The 12,336-nt window shown below is 40.6% G+C and overlaps 1 protein-coding gene across 2 annotated transcripts; it reads left to right on the top strand.

Annotated features, from left to right (window-relative positions):
• Positions 1-385: 385 nt before the first annotated feature.
• Positions 386-11,790, top strand: LOC127307702 (coatomer subunit beta'-2). Of its 2 annotated transcripts, none has more exons than XM_051338454.2 (26): positions 386-609; positions 847-867; positions 954-1,015; positions 1,139-1,193; positions 1,462-1,498; positions 1,575-1,900; positions 1,998-2,129; positions 2,213-2,361; positions 3,522-3,590; positions 3,912-4,062; positions 4,154-4,219; positions 4,718-4,906; positions 5,535-5,675; positions 5,768-5,842; positions 6,036-6,212; positions 6,327-6,418; positions 6,507-6,623; positions 6,699-6,813; positions 6,894-6,965; positions 7,562-7,758; positions 7,853-7,946; positions 8,387-8,493; positions 8,683-8,848; positions 10,596-10,710; positions 11,268-11,333; positions 11,432-11,790. In XM_051338454.2, exons 1-25 carry the CDS (start codon positions 607-609, stop codon positions 11,285-11,287), a joined length of 2,748 nt encoding a protein of 915 aa, XP_051194414.1. In that variant the 5' UTR covers positions 386-606; the 3' UTR covers positions 11,288-11,333; positions 11,432-11,790. The 2 variants fall into 2 exon arrangements, 1 of the variants encoding a protein (XP_051194414.1); XR_007855767.2 differs by having other exon boundaries at positions 387-609; positions 10,596-10,758.
• The last annotated feature ends 546 nt before the right edge of the window (positions 11,791-12,336 follow it).

Here is a 12,336-nt window from a genome sequence, read left to right as displayed (position 1 = left end):
TTTGTTTTATGTTAAACTTTGTGAGCTTTGAGATATTGACATCAATATCATTTAATTCATCATGAAATATATTTTTATATTATTCAACATTGTGTGTGTTGATATATTTATATCATATAAACTTGATTGAATTTTACAAAAATTGACAACGGGCAGTATGTCTCGTCAATCCACCAGGATCATTCATCGTAAAAATCGACGACTCAGGAGTCAGGAGCCACGGCAGCAAGGCCAAATTCACGGCTGGGAGTACTATGCTTAGGTGTGTGCTCTGCGAAAGGAAAAAAAAGTTTGCTTAGCTCGGACGTCAGCGCGGTAAGTCAACATCGGCAAGGCAACAACAACAACAACAGTGCAACACACGCGCGCACACAACCTTCAGATCCAATCGACCAGCACGCAGACGCAGCACATACTACCTCCGAGCGACCCAGAGCCCCCGTTCGCCACCGCCCACTTCCTCCTCCACTCGCAAATCTTCTCCTCCCCCGGCGAGAGCCCACCCACGCGCGCGGCGGCTCCGGCTCCGCCTCTCCCGCGCCTAGGGCCCCGAGGTTCCCGCACCCACGCCGCGTCGCCGCCGCCGTAGCACCCGCGGGCGCCACAATGGTACGTGCGCCCTCCCGGCAAACCGCTCCCTCTCCTTCTCCCACGCGAATGCGATCCGAGATCAGGCGGCGGCGAGGCCAAGCCAGCCGTCGCCTGCCGCGCTCGTATCGCGGCGCGCCGAGATCCGCCGCCAGACACGTCGAATTCCCAGTGGATCTGGGCTTTTCGCCCGTTATTACATACACCTCACGTGCTTCCCTTGTTTTTTTTTTCCGGTGATGGCCGTGAATGTGGCAGCCGCTCCGCCTCGACATCAAGGTAACCGCGACGCCTCTTGCTAGGATCTACTCTCCGAACGCCTTGTTTCGCGCCGCTTATGTTGGTTTTCTGTTCGGTTGGATCAGAGGAAGCTCGCGCAGAGGTCCGAGAGGGTCAAGTCCGTGGATCTGCATCCGACGGAGCCATGGTTAGTCCCGTGATCGTGGATACGATGATTTTGGGTTTTCGGTGCGAAATTCATGCGGGAGCGATCAATGCTTTGATCGAGCTATTATGGTAGATTGCGTCACCGTCCTCTTGTCTGATGCAGGATTCTGTCGAGTCTCTACTCGGGGAGTGTTTGCATCTGGAACTACCAAACGCAGGTAGGTCACTGTTCACAGTAGCCCGCCTTCATATAATTTCAGTTAAACAGGATGAAGAAGATTATAAGCAATGATGTTGGTGTTACTTGTACATTGTATGTTGTTCCTTAATGAAATCGGAGTTTCTACATGTATCTAGAAACGTGGCAGGACTTGCAAAATAAAAATACAACATTCCTTTCCTTATGACTAAGATATACTACGATGACTCTGTATAGTTGGCCTTACAACCTGACTGACGAAAATCTATTTATTTATTTACCTCCAGACAATGGTGAAATCATTCGAAGTCACAGACTTACCAGGTATGATTTCCCCACCTAGATGCTTACTTTGTCTTGCCTGACATACCGTCTTATTAACATATCATTTCAATCGCAGTTCGTTCGGCTAAATTCATTGCACGAAAGCAATGGGTCGTTGCTGGTGCTGATGATATGTTCATCCGTGTCTACAACTACAATACAATGGATAAGGTCAAGGTGTTCGAAGCTCATACTGATTACATCAGGTGTGTGGCGGTTCATCCAACCCAGCCCTTTGTGCTGTCATCGTCCGATGACATGCTCATTAAGCTTTGGGATTGGGATAAGGGCTGGGCGTGCACTCACATATTTGAGGGACATTCTCACTATGTTATGCAAGTCACATTTAACCCAAAGGATACCAATACTTTTGCTAGTGCTTCCCTTGATCGCACAATAAAGGTTTGTATTTGTTCTTAAAGAAGATGCTGGTTATGATTTTGCGCTATTTTGTATCGTTGTCTGTAGCTGATGTCCTAATATTTGACATCAACTTCAGATATGGAGTATTGGGTCTCCTGATCCTAACTTCACATTAGACGGCCATTCAAAAGGTGTCAACTGTGTTGATTACTTCACTGGTGGTGATCGGCCATTTTTAATCACTGGCTCTGATGATCAGACTGCAAAGGTGAGCCATCTGCACTGAATTGTCCTTATTTATGTGAGGGTCTTGGGCTTTCGTCTGACATATTGCACAATTTTCTGGATCAGGTCTGGGACTACCAAACAAAGAGCTGTGTTCAAACACTTGAAGGACATGCACACAATGTCTCTGCTGTCTGTTTTCATCCGGAGCTACCTATTATAATTACTGGCTCAGAGGATGGCACAGTTCGCTTGTGGCACTCTACTACCTACAGGTATGCTCTCGCTCGTCCCTGTCCCACCAATATCTGCTATGTCGTACTTTAATAGTGCGTTGTCAGAAGCTCTGGTTTTTGAACTACATCTATGCACACATCCAATGCTGATATTACTTGTTGTAGTTACTAATGTTCTTCTACATGTATTTTGCTTGTAACATAGCAATGTCGTCTGTGTGTGTTCACTACCCTCGGTTTATATAGCTTTTCATGATTTAATTGTTGATTTAATTGTTTAGTGAAATGGTTACACACTTGTTCATCTGAGTGTAAGTTTTCATCACAACTCAGTCATTCTCTACTACGTGCAATTGGTACAAAAGTAGAAAGCGTTACGACTAGAAATAGGATCAACAAAGAGGCATGTTTGATCTTAAATCTGTATTGGTTGGTGCCACAGCTGGCTGTTACAGTTGCATATTAAAATCTCTTGAAATATATGACTATTACTGTATGGCCATTAGCAATTATGGATGTGGTTAATTCCTACAAATCAATGGTGCTGAGAACAAGAGAATTGCTACAGCTACAGTCACCCATTAGTACTCCTAGCAATTAATTGTTGGAGCTATCATTTTTTGCATATTTTCTATAATTAGGTTACAATTACGTAAGGTATTAGCTGAGCTTGCTGTTTGGAGTTCACTGAGAGTAGTAGTTCCTGGTGTAATGTAATGTTCCTGGTGGTTTTTGGATAGTTTGCTAGGTGCTGGCGTGCTTTTGAGGTGCTGAGCTGTTGGTCGTGGTTCAGTGTCATGGTGCCCTTTTGTGGGTGGTAGTTCCAGTTTAAGACTTTAGCTGCTGATGCTCGTTTGTTTTTACTTTGGATGATCTGAAGTTCTGAACACTGGTTTCGTTTATGCTATATAAATGGAACCGGGGAGATGTCTCCCCGTGAATCTAAAATTACGTAAGGTATCTCTTGAATTCTCTTACCAAATTATGGAATTATCATTCAATATCATAATTCATGGGAATCTGCTGCTTTCTGTTCTATTTAGACGAACAACACTTGTCAATATGTTACTGTATATGCACATGCCTAGTTGGCAGCTAACATTTCTGTCATCATATTTCTGTATTTTATTATTCCATTTGTATCAGTTCCTTCTGTTATTTTAAACAAGTGAATAACACTTTTCTTGATGCACCCACAGGCTCGAGAACACTCTTAATTACGGCCTTGAGCGAGTTTGGGCTTTAGGGTACATGAAAGGATCAAGAAGGTAATGAATATTTAGCTCTTGCACTATATGAATTATGGTGATATGGCCAGTGTGAAAGGCCATGGCACTGAATATCATCTCTTATTTGCTATTTAAACTCCACACACACTAGCAAGGCGATCACTCTGAACACTTCGTACTACATTTTTTTTCATATATTGATTCTGTGCCACAATTTCCTACAGTTTGACGACATTGTTTATATGCTAAGCTGTTCGTTCCAGAATTTGCTCTTTACTGAAACACATAGGCTTTATGCTTTTTCATTAACTTGTTCTTTTGTCGCAAATTAGGTAGTGATTTAGTGTCTTAATTTTGTAGGATTGTGATTGGATACGATGAAGGGACAATCATGATTAAAATTGGTCGTGAAGTTCCAGTTGCTAGCATGGATAACAGTGGGAAAATCATATGGGCAAAACATAATGAAATCCAAACTGTCAATATCAAGACTGTTGGTGCAGGCAATGAGGTTCTCCTTGTTCACAATGCCAATTTGTTGACAGCTTTTTATCGTGGTATAAGCTTTACTTATATGTTATTTAACCTGTTTCATTTGTTAGATTGCGGATGGTGAGCGATTACCTTTGGCTGTGAAGGAGTTGGGAAGCTGTGATCTTTACCCACAAGTAGGTTACCTTTGATATGGAAATGAATGCATCATTCACATAGTGATGCTCTTCTTTGTCAACTGGATGTCTGTTATCGAGCCCCAAGTTTCTGATTCAGACGTTTCTTTTTCAATTCGGCACATCACATTACAGTACAACATTTCATGATGCATGCTATTTTTTTAAATGCACATGATTAGCAAGTAATTTTTGGTTTAACCCCACTATATATAGAGAGATATTCTATTGTTCTGGTACTTGTAGTTGCTGCTGAACATGCTAGTTTTTTTTTTGCAATGGAACACTATGGAATTAAATGTTGTTTTTTAATTGAATTTTGGGTTAAATAAACCGCATGTGAGGATCTTATGACCACTAGTCACTAACAGATTCTCCTGTACAACATTGACCATTACTTTAAGATGTCTTCATGGTGAAACTATTAAGCTTCCATTTTGTAGCTGTGCTTGTCCCTCTATTTCGTTAGCAATTTACTAGTTTTGATTCTCATTTCAGAGTTTACGACACAATCCGAACGGGAGATTTGTTGTTGTATGTGGAGATGGAGAATACATAATTTATACAGCACTAGCATGGAGGAATAGGTCTTTTGGGTCTGCACTTGAAATCGTTTGGTCAACTGATGGTGAATACGCTGTCAGGGAAAGCACCTCAAGGATAAAGATATTCAGTAAAAATTTCCAGGTTCGTATTTCAGTATAACTAACAACTTTGTTTTCCCTACTGTTGGTTTGTGGTAATTATTACCATTCTATGAAAAACATCTGTAGATAAGAGAACATACACACGAAACCATTCTGTATTTTATGTATTTCATGTTATGTTACCATCTTCATACATGAAAACCAGAACTCCTGCAATTTATTAACGGTTATTCATTATTTCTTTTGTTTTGGAACACAAGGCTACCCAACTACCCATATAAATTGGTGGAATATTTTTAATATCAGCACTCCTCATTTTTGTCCCATCTTACCCAGATCTCACAAGTTCAGTAACAGCCTTATCTTATCAAACAAAGAGAAGAACTTATGTAAACTGTGAAGTGCAAAGAAAAATAGGATATGCATAAGTATTTAATGCTGCTGGTTCAGAATTAGTCTGTGAACTTGAGCATTTAGTAGCCAACATATCATACTTTGTATGTTAGTATCCTTTATTCCTATTACAGGATGATGTTTATATTTGATACAGTATTAAGAATCTTTCAATGCATGGACATTTGCTGGCAGAGGATGAAGCTAATGCTTGACATTTAATTCCACATGTCAATCTTCTTGATTATAATTCCTGACACAGCTAACAATTTCAGGAGAGAAAAAGCATAAGACCAACATTCTCCACAGAACGTGTATTTGGTGGAGTATTACTGGCTATGTGTACAAATGACTTCATTTGCTTTTATGACTGGGCGGATTGCAGGTTGATACGTCGAATTGATGTCAATGTGAAAGTGAGTTAATTGTGTTGCTTCATGAATCAAACTTCTTTTCCATGCCTTTTGGTATGATATGCCACTAAAAAGATCTGTTTTAATCGCTGTAGAATGTCTACTGGGCTGACAGTGGTGATTTAGTGACAGTTGCAAGTGATACATCATTCTACATTTTGAAGTACAATGTGAGTTCTGTTAAAACTCTGTTACCTTTCACAGTTTGTAGCCATGTTCCTCTGCGGCTTATGTACAAGTACAATTTTGCTTTTATTGTGTATAAACTGTATCAAGATGTCAGCAGTTTACATGAAATACCTGTACGCAATTGTTTTTCACTTAACATTTTGTAATAATACAACATTATTTTTCTATCTTCAGAGAGATGTAGTATCTTCTCATTTGGATGGAGGGGGTTCAGTTGGCGAGGAGGGTGTGGAAGATGCCTTTGAACTGCTTCATGAGATCAATGAACGCATCCGAACTGGGCTATGGGTTGGTGATTGTTTTATCTACAATAATTCTCAGTCACGGCTTAATTACTGCGTAGGAGGAGAGGTGAGCTTTTTATCATGAAAGTTTGCTCTTATGTATGGTTCCAGTGAGTTCATTCATTACCAGTTGTAGTTGTACATGTACCTCTTCAACTCATAGTCATTCCATCCATTACAGGTCACAACCTTGTTTCACTTGGACAGACCGATGTACTTACTAGGATATCTTGCTAACCAGAGCCGTGTCTATCTTATTGACAAGCAATTTAAGTGAGTTATCTTGGTTGCTATCTTGTATTTTTCATGGTATCAACTAACAATGAACTTCTGAAGCTATAATTCTTTCTTATTATTGCAGTGTTGTTGGGTACACTTTACTCCTCAGTTTGATTGAATATAAAACACTAGTATTGCGTGGGGATTTCGATCGTGCAAATGATATTTTGCCATCTATACCAAAGGAGCAATATGACAGGTGCCCCCATGTTCTACTATTTGCTGTACTATGCAGTCCAGGCCTCAGCAAACAAAGATAACATTTTGTTTTCAGTGTGGCACATTTCTTGGAATCACGGGGCATGTTGGAGGAAGCCCTTGAGATAGCAACGGACTCCAATTACAGATTTGATCTGGCAGTGCAGCTTGGTCGAGTCGATGATGCAAAGGCATAGTGGACTATATTGTTTTTCGCATTTCTAAGAAAGTTTCCTCCTTTATTCAAATATTCTGAATAGTTGCTTTGCAGGCAATTGCTCTTGAGGTGCAAAGTGAGTCTAAGTGGAAGCAGTTAGGGGAGTTAGCTATCTCTACCGGAAAGGTACACAGCTGCTGGGTGTATCACTTACGTTCTATATTCACTGTATATTGTACGAATGAATTAGTTTATTCTGCCATGGCATTTGAGTGGTCTAATTATTGATAAATGGATGAGTGGATGAGTTAATAACTATGACTAGACAGTTTACAACCTACCCCTTCTGTTCCATATTAGTTGTTGCTGATTTGGATGTATCTAGACATATTTTGTGTATAGATATATCCAAATGTGCGACAACTAATATGGAACGGAGGGAGTAATGTAATACGGGTAGAAAGTTCTATAGAAAAATATTACATCGCAGTTTTTATGGGAAGAAGATGCTTTGCTTGTTGGTTGTTGCTCAACATCATGCTCGAATCAGAAGTGTTTCTTTTTTTTGCATTCAACTTTTGCTCTTCTAACCTTTGTGTTAACAAATATGACAGTCTAAAAGCTAATAACTTTGTCATGGATTGCATATGTTGAAGTTGCATTGTAATAAGTTTGCCACACTAGCATGCAAAACCTTTAAGTCACATCGTACCTTCCACACTTGGATGGAAACCTCTGAGTCTACATACTCTTGGTCTCATGTGTCATACAACTTTTTGCAGCTCGAGATGGCAGAGGAGTGTCTTCTACATGCCATGGATCTCAGTGGTCTACTGCTTTTGTATTCATCCATCGGGGACGCTGAAGGGATTACAAAATTGGCATCTCTGGCTAAAGAACAAGGAAAGAACAATGTTGCCTTCCTTTGTTTGTTCATGCTAGGCAAGTTGGAGGAATGCCTTCAATTGTTGATTGAAAGGTAACTGGCATTTTTGTGAGGCTGTCCCTGTTTTATACAGTATTTCTTCAAACAAGTTCATTGTATGTTAACTCTACTATCATTCTCTGTACAGCAATCGTATTCCGGAAGCAGCATTGATGGCAAGGTCTTATCTTCCAAGCAAAGTCCCTGAGATTGTAGCATTATGGAAAAAAGATCTCCAAAAAGTACTGTTAGCCTTATAAATTCTCCTTTGCTTTTGTCCTCATCAGTTCGATGCCAAATCTTCTTTCCAGACCTTCATCAAAGTTGATGTTAAATTGGTCATGCACACATTTCCTTAGTACAACTTGTTACTTTAACATAAGTTACACCTTCAAGTATGTAATTGTTGTTTAGCATTACCATAATATCGTTTGGCACTAGCGGTAATACTGAGTTAGATCATAATGATGTTTGAAATTCAATAAGCACAATGTACCAGTTGACTCTAATACACTAAACCCAGGAAACTTTGGTGGCGATGTAAACATTAACTGAATCATGTTTTGTTATACTTTATTAGTTGATCTATCTCTTGTTTAGACTTACGCTGCACTTACTTTAATGTCCAGGGGCCACGTCTTACTAACTGATGGTGTTCTTTTTTGTTTCATTTGCTTTATAGGTAAACTCAAAAGCCGCAGAGTCCTTGGCAGATCCTGATGAGTATCCAAACTTATTTGAAGACTGGCAGATTGCTCTCAATGTTGAAGCTGCTGTTGCCCCCAAAAGGTTTTAGTTCATTTATTTATATATTTATAAAGGCACATCATTCTGTGAAGTTACCTTATTACAGTCTTCCATAATGTGCCGGGGATTTAGCTTACATCAGTTGGAACACTGATTTTATATTAAAAATGATGTCTATTTGCATTTGAAGCTATTAGTTATTGCCCTTCTGACAAAATCCTTTTTTAATAGGGGCATCTATCCACCTGCCGAGGAGTACACGATTCATGCTGAGAGATCCAACGAGAGTCTTGTTGAAGCTTTCAAAAATATGCACGTACATGAAGAGGAGGATGCACACGAAGAGGATGTACATGACGAGGAGGAGCTAACAAATGAAAATGATACCGTTCATGAGGTATTACTCTTGAGAAATTAGTTGTGAATACATCCACAGTTGGCCTGTCGGTTCATTATGCCATTCGCCGTGCATACCAGATATGCTCTGTTATTTCAGTTGAGTAGTTGGTCGTTGATGTGTTTCCGTGAGAGGGTAATATTTATGGGTTCAGAAAAAATTGCACCTACGGTAAATGCTGATAATGAACAAATTAATCATGTTTGCAAACGACTATGTTATATTTGCAACTAAATAAGCATGTTCAGGAACCTGTGGCCTGTGGCCTGTGGGCTGTGGGTACATTTTCACATCATTATTCACTAGCACTTGCATCCCCTTTTCTTGATCTTATGGTATTTTGAAATCAGTCAAAAAGCACATCGAGCGGAAACACCTGAGATAACAGCAATGGTTTAACATTGAAGAATCTAATGATTATGATCCTTTCCAGAAAAAAATCAATCATTAGCTGCTAGCGGGGAATCTTGTTGGCTGGTTCATTTTCTTTTTGGAAGATATTCCATGCTATGAACCTGTGGCCCGAAAGCAGTTTCTCTTATTTATTGGCTCATTCAACCAAAAACAAGTGTTTTAGAGCATCTCCAGTCGTGTCCCTCAAAAAGCTGCCGGCGTGACAATTTGGGACGCTTTTGGAGAGCGCCGGACAGAAAGAAACCAAAAATCTGGACAAAAAAGAGACCCTTTCCAGCCGTGTCCCTCAAACAGCATCCGAATGCATGCATTTTAATAGAGGGGACCAGCCCACGTGGGAAAAGTAGGTGAGAGAAAGTGTGGGATAGGTGGGGAAAAGAGGATGACATGTGGGGATTAGAGGGGCTGCATGCATGCCTTTAATCCGGCGCTCTTTTTTGTGTCCGGTGTCCCCGACCCGTCCCCTGTGTATAGTCTACCATTGATGCCGGACATAAAATGCATTGCTTTTTACCTTTGGAGGACACGACTGGGAAGCTTTTTTTGTCCGCGGCCCCCCAAATGTCGTTTGGGGGATGTGACTGGAGATGCTCTTAGTTGGCAGTGTTATTGCGGTATTTGCTGGTGATAGGAACTTCATGGTAACACGCGAAGGTGGGATGACAAATGCATACAGAATTTGGTATTTGTCTTGGAGAGCCCTACGGTGTGGACGTCTGTGCGTGGCACTGCAGGGTCAAGACTCTGCCCTCCTCATCCCAACTGTCGCCGCGACGTCAGTCCTGAGCGTCCCTCTTCCACATCCTTCTCGTTCCTCCTTCCTCTCTGGTCCTCCTTTGCCATTCATCTCCTCCACATCCTTCTCGTTCCTCGGTCCTCCCTGGTCCTCCTTTGCCATTCATCTCCTCCAATCAACTGCTCCCAAGAGTTTGGTCCCTAAGGTTTGTGAGCGAGCGTTGTGTATGTACTTATGTACGATTTTTCATTCGTTCCCAGATCCTCAAGCATCGCGTGTATGTACTTTACACTCTATTGGGCTTCTTTGGGTACACTCTGATCCAACTCGATCTTTTTGGCTTGGAAGGGATTTTGTTTCAAATTCCCTGTGGATATCCAGAGGAGCCCTCAGGAATAATTCTAGGAGTACCCTGGGCAATGTGGGTCACCACTAATGGGTACATTGGGTCGATTTGTCGGGTCTTCATGGAATTCCGTGCATTTGTTTAAACACAAAGGCTGTTGCTGTTATTATTGCTTTTACTTCAATCACTTCTTTTTTCTCCCTCCCATACTCTATACTTGCATACATGATAACACCGTCTTGGTTCAACAGGTTTTCGAAGATGACGGAGTAGAAGATAGCCAAGAGGATGCTGTTGAGGTTGATGCCGATGGTTCTACTGATGGCACTATCCATGTGAATGGAAATGACAGTGAGGAACAGTGGGGTACGAATAAAGAAGAACCATCAGCATAAAAGCTGTAGTTGAGCAAGTGTACAGTCCCAAATCCTTTTTGGTATTTTCTCCTAGTGCACGATCTTAAGGAGAACCTGCTGCTGGATAACATTTGCCTCCCATTCTTCACATCCTCCAGTTTTGTCACCATCTGGCCTTTAGCTTTAGGCAATTCTGGTATCTGACTGCCACAAGTAGTGTTTGCAATAACATGGAGAGCTTAGGGGAGTTTTGCTTGACTTAAAATTCCAAAATATTTAAGCTAGCCAAAATATTTTTAAATGAAGCCTGCAAAAACAGTCCTTCAGCCCTTGGTCTATTTAAACATTTATTTTATTCTTTCTTTAAAAACCAACAAGGCTCTGCATCTTGGGTAACGAAGTGGTTGATAGTCAAAACTAAATCCGAAGCCTGTAGCAGTTTACTTTATTCTATGGACATAATTTACTAATTCCAGTGTATTCTAACCAGTTTTGTTTTTCTGATGTTTGAGCGTGAGATGAATTCAACCTTTTTGAAGTGTTTCTAATGGTTGCCTCGTTTTGCAGTGCTGACTCCTGACCAATAGTGGATAGTGGACCAGCAACTTGCTTCGGAGGTTTTACTTTGTAAAGGCAAGTCTTCTTTATGAGTGCACAGCTTACAGTTTCATGTGTTCTTCATTTTCCTGAGCTAATATGTTCAGTTATTATACTGTAATTTTTTGTCGCAGGTTTGTTACTGGGACGATGTAAAAGCTGTTCTCATCTGTATAAGCACAACATGTGCTCTAGGACTGGTGCATCCGGTTACAATGTTCAGCAGCAATTTGATTAGAACTTCGCCCATGTCATAGAGAATTTTGCGCTTCATTTTCATATAGTGGTCGGGTCAGTAGGTTTCTGGAATGTTTCATAGTGCAAGAGGCTCATTATCTTCATTTGGAGATCGAATTTGTTTGGTGATTGGAGGTGCCATATTTTACACAAAGTACATAGGGCAGTCGTCTGCCAGTTTGGGAACGTTTCTCCCGTCCCGTATGTAAACCTCAGGTGTTGGAAGACAGTAATTGGATTTGATGGGAGCTTTGTATCTCTACTGTGTGGAGCCATCTCTGATGCTAACTGTTACTCTTGGGCAAGGTTTAAAATAGCGCGCTATTTCTCCACTAATACCACGCAATAGCATATTTGGAGGGTCTACGCTAAATTTTAGTAATTTTGCTCGCTATAGCGCTATTTGTGAAATAGCATGATATATCGTGCTAAAACTTCATAGCCTTAGCGCGCTATTTTTTCAATCTAAGTTGCTTTCACTTTTTCGTGGTGATGAACTACAATATGTTGGTCCCTTTTCTAGATTAGAACCTAATATCGCTAATGGTGATGATTCTTAATAAAGAATTTATATTATGTTGTTGCCTTGTGGAATTTTTCAATCTAAGTTGCTTTCACTTTTTCGTGGTGATGAACTACAATATGTTGGTCCCTTTTCTAGATTAGAACCTAATATCGCTAATGGTGATGATTCTTAAAAAAGAATTTATATTATGTTGTTGCCTTGTGGAATACTGATGGAATAGGAATACTGATGTTAGCCTTCTGAAAAATTAGAGATCTATTTGTTGTATGTGGTTAT

The sequence above is a fragment of the Lolium perenne genome, chromosome 6, assembly GCF_019359855.2.
Source record: "Lolium perenne isolate Kyuss_39 chromosome 6, Kyuss_2.0, whole genome shotgun sequence".
In the NCBI taxonomy this organism is placed as follows: domain Eukaryota; kingdom Viridiplantae; phylum Streptophyta; class Magnoliopsida; order Poales; family Poaceae; genus Lolium; species Lolium perenne.
Note: the sequence above shows the minus strand (reverse complement) of the source record. Positions and strands in the feature narration are given on the sequence as shown.